Source organism: Dermochelys coriacea, chromosome 2, assembly GCF_009764565.3.
Source record: "Dermochelys coriacea isolate rDerCor1 chromosome 2, rDerCor1.pri.v4, whole genome shotgun sequence".
Classification (NCBI taxonomy): domain Eukaryota; kingdom Metazoa; phylum Chordata; order Testudines; family Dermochelyidae; genus Dermochelys; species Dermochelys coriacea.
In genome coordinates, this window is record NC_050069.1 from 210,252,469 (window position 1) to 210,262,842 (window position 10,374).

At 38.9% G+C, this 10,374-nt stretch overlaps 1 protein-coding gene across 5 annotated transcripts in view; it reads left to right on the forward strand.

The window, feature by feature from the left end:
- TRA2A (transformer 2 alpha homolog) overlaps positions 1–5,946 on the forward strand; it is a 53,925-nt gene extending 47,979 nt beyond the window's left edge. For all 5 annotated transcript variants that reach the window (XM_038388298.2, XM_038388299.2, XM_038388300.2 and 2 more), the window contains 4 exons: positions 3,182–3,297; positions 3,818–3,934; positions 4,709–4,776; positions 4,992–5,946. In XM_038388298.2, coding sequence (XP_038244226.1) covers positions 3,182–3,297; positions 3,818–3,934; positions 4,709–4,776; positions 4,992–5,002 — 312 coding nt within the window. In that variant the 3' untranslated portion in view covers positions 5,003–5,946. The remainder of the gene's footprint in view (positions 1–3,181; positions 3,298–3,817; positions 3,935–4,708; positions 4,777–4,991) is intronic.
- The last annotated feature ends 4,428 nt before the right edge of the window (positions 5,947–10,374 follow it).

Here is a 10,374-nt window from a genome sequence, read left to right on the forward strand (position 1 = left end):
TAAAACTTGTTTCTGTACAAGAGTTGTCTGTTTGTTGCATCATCTTATAACAGCCATGGTGATTTCAGGTCCACTAGAAACATTCAGGCATTGGGGAGAAAATCAGTGTTCAAATAGAAAAGGACAAACTCAACAGGGGAAAACATATTATGCCTCTGAAAAGTAGTAAACAGTGATGCTTAAAACCAAAATTAAACTTTAATTTTCTTCTTAAATTTGGGCATCTATTATAGATTTTGGGCATCTGTTACAGACATTCAAATCAATACTGTTTTCCTCCCTTTTTGAATAAAAACTGAATTTCTGAGACACTGTGCCGCATGGACATGCAATCCTATTTGCAAATATATTTGCTACAAATGTGTTAAAGAAATTAACTGTGGGAAACTTTCCCTAGGCAAGCTAACATTTTAAATATTTTTATTATATACTTTATAGTAAGTAGTAAATATACGCTTTGCATACAAATACAAAATAACCATACAAACTGATCTGTTTGAGATACAGAAATGCAAACAATATCAAAAGTTATTTCCATTCTTAATATGTGTCCTTGGCAATAATGTCTGTGCAAATTTAAGACACTTTAACCTGTGGACTGTTTAGAAGCAGGAAATGGAAGTAGATTTTTCAAAGTGGCCTTTGTTTAGTCATTTTGCAATGATCCTTAGATGCCAAAAGCAGTCCATGAACTATCATTGCATGGATTTCTCTATTAGTTGCTTTGTGCTGTTAAGAATAGTACAGAGCATTATTAAGAATTACTAGTGGCTGAAGGTGGGATCAGGTTATAAAAATTATTTGACTTAAATTACATTTTAAAAAAAATCTAGGCCCCATTGTTCTTGCCTGTTGGGTAAATAGATGTCTATACAAACTGTAATACAGATAGATAAAAAAGGAAATTGCTTTAAAGTTATTTTAAAAATCCTGACCATGATGCTGACAGTTCATTTTTTAGTTTTGTTTTATGTGGGGGTTTTGAGGGTCTTTGTGTTTTTGTTTTTGATAAACATTTATTTGGGACACTAAGCAGGCCAGGATTTTCTGAAGAGCTCTGGAAATAAAAATTAATCTGTATAATCTTTATATTAAAGTGTAATGTACTTAATGTTCTTTGGGGAAAGAGTTTATGAATATTTTGGGTCAAAATATGACAGTAGAATTACACTCTTTAGATACAAAGGTACCTATCTTAATGGTAGTTCTAAGACGTTCTTCCAGTTAACTGGCAAATAAGGTTTGAGAGTCTTAGGTATGTTGTTGGTATATAAAAGCTCTCAAAATGGATCATCTTCAAGGCTGACTTCTCCCTGAAAGGGAAGGGACCATTTGAATTAGAAGTTCCTTTTCCTGTAGAGTTAGTTCTTCCGTTAAACAAAAACCTCAATCAAAAGTCTGTATTTGTGAACTGGCTGTCACTTCAGCCATATTTGCTTTTGTAAGGCTGGCTCATACTTCCTGAGATTTTAAAATATATTCCACTGGAATATAAAATAACCCCCACCTTTTATACCTAATTTCACTTTATCAAGTTTGAGATGCTTATGGTCAAAATGACACCAGTTGAGAATCCTGTTGAGTTCTAGGGTATTCTGTAGCCAGTTGCTTTTTTGCATCTTAGCGCATCTTTAGTGAACAGCATATTTATTTTATGGCATTATAGGAGTAGTTTAAAAGATTATGGGTATGCAACCACTTCAAAACCTTGTATTTATATGTTTAAGTATAGGAAGATTGAGATTTTGCTCATTATCCCCTTATGGTTTTGCTCTGCTATTCAGTGTACTAAATCTAGCTATTTTTGAGTTTGAATAGATATCACTAGGTGGCAATATAGTCTAGATATAAACAGCATTATAAAAGAGAAAACTAAGTGGGATTAAATAGGTTAGTGGAGAATTGTTATTTCCAGTTTGGTAGGGATATGAACAGCGACCATGTGGTGGTGGTGTCTTGTAGATTCCTAATGCATTGTTTTTAACATTAAATTATAAAATTGTTGGCTAAAAAGGGGCTTGAAAAGGAACCATTTCTTATGTAATTTTGTTTTTAAAGGTTACAATTTTAGTGTCCTTAAAAGAGAGTGCTTTGTGTATCATTTACAGGAAAGCCTTTGTGTAGTGTGTGATATTTAACTTAAAATCCATAAAATGGGAACACAATTTGGTATGCTAATTTTAATAAAACTCTATTTAGCTCACATAGGAGAAGGAAAATATAATCTAAATTAGGTAAACTAATTGTTAGTATGAACTGATTGCCCAAAGACCTCTTAGCAGCTGAGAACGCCCTTAGATGGAAGGAGCCAGAAATTGCTGCATATTGCAAGTAGCACTTACTTGTAACGTAATAAATATATTTAAATAATAGCGGTTAACTCTGATCACTTTGACTGAAGTCTTAATTATATTCATGTAACTCTTTAAAGTGCGTTATGTCCCTTTGAATTCCAGTTCGCATGATTTGGAATAGGGCTAGGGGGGCCATTGTATTGATTCAAAACTCAGAGTAGCAGGGGGCCAGCGAACGAGTGCGTGCGCGGGTTTCACCCTGTCTGGGGGCGCAGCCTTCCAGCACAGTCCCCGCTGTGTATCGGTTTAGCAAGCCGCACGGAGTGCGAGTGGGGAGGAAGGTTGTAATTGGGTATCCATGTAGGCTGTACCCGCCATTTTATTAAGCTCTGCTGGAATAGGTCCTTGTAAGGGAGATGGCAGGAGGCAGAGAGAGCATGAAATGGCAGCCGACTAGCAGTAATGCGGCCATATGCATCCCGTAGGAAGCCTCTCTGTGCGCGGCTTCTGAACGAGCCCGTCCCCGCCGCGTCGGAGCAGGCGCTCGGAAGGATGCAGTTTGCAGGGGAAGCTGCTTTGCTGCCTGTTAACTTGTTTGCTGGCTAAATGTCGAAGTCTGGGGAAAGCGTCAGTCTGTTAATGGCTAGCACAGGGATCGCGTGTCACGTAACTCCAGCGCCCCAGTGCAGGCAGCGCCGCAACACTGCGCCTGCGACGGGCGAGACGCGCTGCTCGCCACAGCGGGGCGCTAGGAACCAGCCTGAATAGAGGCCGTTTGTTCAGGGCTTGCGCCGCGTACCGAGAAGCGAAGCGCTCATTTTATCTCCTATTCATTAAGTGGTGTAGCAGCTCGCCAGCTAATGGCCGGGCCCCTGTCTCCCCTGCAGGCGATGGAACATGCAAATGGCATGGAGCTGGACGGCAGGAGGATTCGCGTGGATTACTCCATCACCAAGCGGGCGCACACCCCCACCCCGGGCATCTACATGGGCAGGCCAACCCAGTAAGGAATCGACTCTTCATTCTGTGTAAACGGCCCTCAGATCGAGTCAAACTAAATGTTTGAACTCTGAACTGCAGACACTACCAGCAGGATATTTCTTGTGAGGATTTCAGTCGTCTGCCTTTTTTAAGCTGCTCCTTATCTCTAATGTAGGGTGGGGTGGGTTTGTTGAAGTTGATCCTGAGGTACGCTCTTGAACCCTGTTCTGGTATGGTATTTTTACTTAAGGTGAACATCTTTTATAGCCCAAGAGCTTACTGAGTGAAGAATATATTAAAAATAAACAAGATTGGGGGGGGGGGATTGTTCCAGGGCTCTTTAATGTCTAAACCCCACCCACTCTGGTCAATTAATGGACTTGGTGATTTTTTTTAAAATGTGGAATCTACTGAGTCTGAGACAGAAAATGTACAGTGAGTAGTTGTCACTTGAGGATGCTGAAGATCATTTTCGAGAACTTAAAATTCACAAGAAAGAATGCAGATTTCTATGCTTCCATTTTATTCCTTTTTGTAAATAGCAGTGGAGGTGGCGGCGGCGGTGGAGGTGGAGGAGCAGGTCGTCGTCGTGATTCCTATTACGATAGGGGATATGATAGAGGATATGACAGATATGAAGAATATGACTACCGGTACAGGTAACAAGTTGGATTAATTATTTGATTCTTTCATTTTAATTTTTTTTAATAAATGTAGTTGCTGTGAGGAAACTTGCAACTCTCATACATATGTGTCCTTAAATTTCAAGTGACCCCTAAGAGAGAGATCAGCAAAAGCAAGCCTTGTAGCCCTACTAAGACAGTTATGTCAACTAAATAACATATTCAGCAGTCCACATACTAATTTCTAGAGGAATAAGGGGGGAGAAAGGGAAGGCTAATGTAATAGAAAGGTGAGGTTTCAGAATCGGGAGGAGGAGAAAAAGATCTCTGAGCCCAAGTTAATAAGAATGGATGTAAATAGGCAGGGGTGCAAATATAATTAAAATAGGGAAATATTAAAACAAAATGGAAAATATGTCCTATTGAAAGTAAAAGCCACTAAAGGGATGGTTAAGCATGAGGTCAAATCCATTTAAAAATCTTTCTCCTTCGTCAAAGTTGTATAGTTTAACTAAGTTCTTTGGGGCAAGGACTTGTTTCTACATGCCTGCAGAAGTGCTGCGCACACTTTGGAACACCATATAGGATAATAAACATATTCTAAATAAACTCATTAATTTAAATACAATATTTGGAATAGAGAAGCTAGGAAGCTCCATAAATATTTCATTGTGAGTCTCTGCCAGATCAGATTTAAATCAGCCATCTGATTCGATCTTCCACTGTCAAGGGAACAACTGTCATCATATAGAAATGATTGTATAAAGACACTTTCATAACAAAGCTACAACTTCTGTATTCTCTTTAAAGGAGACGATCACCTTCACCTTATTATAGCCGATACCGATCACGGTCAAGATCCCGCTCCTATAGCCCAAGTAAGTATATGTAAATAGTTCATATTAAACCATGCTAGTGCATCTGGACTTGATTTGTTAGTTTTAATGGAAAATAGACTTGTGATGAATGAAAAATTTTGAATGTAGCAACAGAAAATTCGCCTTGGTGTAAGTTCTGCTATTGCAAGTTTGCATGTTTAAATGTACATGATTTTTATAATATTTTTATAGTAATATTATCATCTTTTTTCCAGGACGCTACTGAAGAACGGAAGAATTACAGTTGTGGACATGATTTTTAAATAAAGTTCTGCCCTTAGCTTCCCTTTTGGTCTTCCCCTCCTTTCCCCTCAAATCTCTCTTATAAGATCTTTGGTTCATTTAGGAGATACATATTTTCAGTTGAAGTATTGCTGTTTTCCACCCCCTTTTATTGTAATACTCTTAAAATCGTAATTGTTGTAGTTTTGTGTAGTTAAACATCTTAAGCAAAACTAAATAGAAATCCCAAAGTGTTACTACATTTTGTAAGTCATTTTGTTTGTTTTTAAAACAGTTGTACTCCTGGCTAATCTAATGAGGAGAAGAGAGCATTGATGTTTTTTAAAGCTTGCATGTTGTGTGTAATATACGCACTCAGCTACTTCAATATAAACCTGTGTTTCCAAAAAATAACTTGTTAATCTTTCTGTTAATGCTTGGTTGTTAATTTTGAAAAATAAGCAACATCTCCAAACCTTTTCTATAATGACAAATTTCACTAGATAGTCATGAACCCAACAGGTTTTTTTGGTTAAATTGCTTTGAGTGTAAAATATTCAAGTGGTAGCAAATTTTCATATTTGGTTTAACTTCTTTGGAAAAAACAGATTCTTGTACACTGAAGATAAAAGTTGTGTTTTATAGATGAAAAGTTTCTTGACTGCTACACAGTGGATAACATTTGAAGTTAAAACCATACAAATTTAACTGATTTTTTTTTTAATTAAGGGGAAACACTACTTTGAGTTCAATCAGTGCAGGAGAAAAAAATATTTATTGAACATAGCAATTAGTTATATAATTTGCTGTTCATACAAACTCATGTTGGTATTACAATAATGGTTAAGGAAGTTCTAGTTTTCAGTCCTTCTGGAGTTGCTGGTATGGATAGAAAAATTACAGTTACATATAAACTTCTTCCTCAAAATAAAGTTAATTACACTGTAATGGATTTTCATGTCTTTTATTCTGCATTTACATGTCATCTGGATAATAAAAAGGTACTACTACTACGGGCTAAATTCTAACCAGTGAGTTAGAGATGGAGAAGATCCATATTCCAAGAATCTCCTGACTCTTCCAGCTCTGACTAGTTTTAGATTACACTTTATTTATATTGACTTAGTATTTCTTAACTTTTTCACAATCAACTAATTAAACTTAACTATTACTAATTAACTGTGGAAGTTAATTTACTTCATTTCTTTTTGCATTTCATTCAGTTTTAGATTTGTAAAACATATGCACAGCTGGAGCTCTGGTCACATGCAGAAAGGTTTACCAATTTGAAGTAAATGTCTCCAAAGAAACCATCCCAAATCATTGACAAAATTTAGAAAATTAAAATAGTTTCCCTCGTTTACGTGATCTTGTTCACTAGCAAAATTTTTAGATGCAACAGCATGGAGGAGGAATGTTCAAAATATTTGTATTGCATTTTTAACTAAATATTTTAGGGTTTTGACTCTTCTAAACTTTGGGCTGAAATTAGCTCTTCTTTTAATTCCCAAGCCATCAAAACTTCCTACAGTAATAGTTATTTGTATGTGTATAGTGGTTTAAAACTGAGACTCTCAAAGCAATTTTAAAAAATGGAATTAAGCCTAACTCTGCTGTGAAGAAATTACGTAATAAACTCCCTTTACTGATGGAGGGGGGAGGGTGCCCCAGAAAAGGAAATAGAGATTAGTGTCCAGTGACACCTGTGAAACTCTTATTGCACTTGCATTGGTGTAACAATGGAATAATTCTTATGCACAAGGAATCAAATCCATATCCAGTAGCTGGGTTAATTCTACAGGGTAACGAGTAAAACTGTAAAAAGTATTGTTACTAAAGTAAGCAGACCTGACATTAATCAAGGATTGGTTGTTTTCAGTGAGCTTTGGTTGTAAGTTTTTCTGAGCATAATGTTTATGCATTACCAGTCCTAGCATGAAGAGGCCTTGATCAGTGGCTTTGGGGCAGGACCACAATAGACATAGAAGACATACATTTTTTTGTAGATACCTAACATAGTCTGAAAAGGTTTCATTAGTGTATTTTGTACAGGTTGTGAAAAATGTTTTGCAAATGGCACTGAGTCCAAAACAACCTCTATTTACTCAGGATAGCATAAATATGTGTTAAACCAATGTAGATTCTTTCAGTGCTTACTGTGAAAAGCAAGTGGCAGTTTATTTGTAATAAGTTATACAGAAATTATCAGAAAATTGGTGGTAGTTGGACCTAAAAAGAGTTTACTATGAGAGGAAATAGCTTTACTGAAGCTACCATTTTTAAAATGTCATTTATATGGTATACCCCTATTTTGTGCAATCTGTCTCCCTACATGTGAAGCATGTAAGTTGCTTTAAAAACTTGTTAATTTTAACAGAAGCAACATGTGAGTTATGAAGCAGTCTTGATGCATTCAGCTGTTTAACACTTCCAAAAATATTTGGCTTGAACCATCTGCCTATCTCCCCTCTTCTGTTTCTTAGGTTCTTAGTAAAACGTTGTTTGAATAACAAAGGGGATCAGCACCTCAAGTATTTCTGCTTCAGAGCAATTAATGGAACCTTGTCTGAACAGCACAAGATACCACTCTCCCACTGCTACACAAGCTTCTTCAGATAGCAGTAGTTGCTGAAAGGCACTAAAAGGCCTTGGGTACTGAAAAAGCCAAAAGTGGTGGTAGTTCTTATACACACATACACCCTGCCCTTGCACAGGGCAAGTTGCCTATATTAGACATGACCAAATACTCAGGTCAGATTCTTTCCATCCAACTATTTTGATGTCACATTAGCAATAGAATAAGAAGGCCTCAAAACCAAGGGTAAGTCTACTATTCAAGCTAGGATAGTTGCTGATTTTTCCTCCACAAATTTATGAATATCATGAGATCTAAACACACACTTAGAAAAACAAAGGCTGAACAAAAACCCATTTTAGAACTTGTGTAAGTTTCAGGTGATTCAAGTTAATGCAGCTGTGGCCTTGCTGACAAAAGACATGATCAGCTTGGACAGGGAGTCTTTTTACCAAAGGATCCCATAGAGAAAACATTAGAAGCTACCCCCTGCAGAATGATTGCATCCTAGCCACATGGGAGGCTATTGTGGCTGTATCATGGATGGTTGACGGTCATTCCCAATAGATACTCTGCACATCAAAATGAACAGACATTCTTCTTTGGGGAAAACATTAAAAAAGATGACAGCTAAAAATATAAAGAAAATAGCCATATTACTAAAGCCTACAAAGTTATAAATCTTCCCATATCAAAGTAATCCCTCTGGAAGGGTAGGCACTTAAGCTTTGTCTGTTATATCTTTAAGTATAGCATAAAGGAGGATTACAGTGCTTCTCAGGCAGTCACAAGAGCAGCCATCTCGTACATAAATCCTCCCTTTTTTGCTTTAAGGGGATGTTTTCCAACCTTTAGCATTTCAGACACTGCCACAACAGAGAGCCAGAATAGTTGTGAATGTTGGGCACAGAAGAGGAGTGATGACATGATCACCTCATCAGCCCATTTTGTGATCCAGATCTTGTATTCCTTTTAGCAGGAGCTTAAGAACTAGGGTGCAGATTCTCTCTACAAAATCCCAACTGCCCCCAATTTGTCAGCTGCTGAAACTTCTGGGCCTAATGCATGCACACACAATTCGGTTAGCTGTCCTGCATCAGACCTGTAATCTTTCCTAACACAGTGGATTGCCAAGAAGAATCCATGGCACAAGGTAACGCTCTCCACAAGTAACTATAATCCTTGAGATGGTGGAGCAAGATAGATTTATCCCAGGGAAAAGTACTGACGAGAGATGCTGCCCACAAAGATAACAGTGGATACGTCAGTGTTGTGGTGAGGCACTTTCATGGGTCTTCACACATTATGGTAGGTGGACCAGGAAGAAACAGCAAGATTAAAAATTGGAGTCAGGGCAACGATCAATGCTGTTGGAGACCCTTAGCCTGCAACTGAAATTTAGTTCCATCCTGCTTCAGAGCAACAGATGAGCCAGCTATTCCATCAAATATTACTCTCTGCAAACCCCCAGTGTGTGGGAAAGCTGTCTCGGATACACATGTCCAGTACAAGGTCAGCCTTGAAGTTGACTAGTTAACTTACCAAACTCTTCCACAAGGGAACTGGAGTTGAAATATACAGTACTGATCAAGATCTATGAGAAATTGGGGGAGGGAGGGCTCAAATCAATTTATCTGTCTCAAGCAATAATCAGACTGCATTTTTCTTAATCAAGGCTCTAGGATATAGAGCAGGGTGGCCAACCTGTGCCTCTGGAGTCACATGAGGCTCCTTGTATAGGCACCGACTCCAGGGCTGGAGCTACAGGTGCCAACTTTCCAGTGTGCTGGGGGGTGCTCATTGCTCTGCCACAGGCCCTGCCCCCACTCCACCCCTTCCCACCCCCTTCCTGAGCCTGCCATACCCTCACTCCTCCCACCCACCCCACCCCAAGCCTCCTGCATGCCACAAAACAGCTGATCAGGAGGTGTGGGGAGGTGCTGATCGATAGGGCTGCTGGTGGGTGGGATATGCTGGGAATGGGTGGGGGAAGCTGTTGAGGGGCTGCCGACGTATTACTGTGGCTCTTTGGCAATGTACATTGGTAAATTCTGGCTCCTTCTCAGGCTCAGGTTGGCCACCCTTGATATAGAGACTACAGAGAGTTGTATTCTCACTCAAATTAGACACCCAGTTTAGCTCAGTGGTTTGAGCATTGGCTTGCTAAATCCAGGATTGTGAGTTCAATCCTTGAGGGGCCATTTAGGGGTCGAACAAAAATTGGGGATTGGTCCTGCTTTGAGCAGGGGGTTGGACTAGATGACCTCTTGAGGTCCCTTCCAACCCTGATATTCTATTATGAAATAGACTATTTGGTATATGTCTTTTGTTGGCATGAGTAGCTAAGAAGAGCAGACTCAGCCCGCAGAATTCTTATTGCCTTGTATTGTTCTTACAGCCCCGTATGTTGTGATTCTGTTGCTTCCTGGAGATATCTGTATGCTCACCGTGGCTAATCCCAGTCCCCACATTGTTACGCTTATAAGCAGCACACAGGATTTTTTTCAGGGGAAAAGGCAATACACCGCATTTACTGAAGATACAACAATTAGCATATGTATTCAGTCACACCACACACGCATTGTCCCACCAGTCGATATTATAGTTACCAGTCCAGAGTCCGGATCAATCTAGTGGCCAGCTAAGTTGATCACGGGTAAGGAGGAGCCAGGTTCTCTCAATCGCGACACGATGCTTCGGGAAAGTCTTGGCAGGACGAACCCAAAGTTTCATTGCAAGGCACCCTGTTTATATAGTGATTTTGTTTCATTAGGACAAATGAGTTTTGCACAGTTATGCTG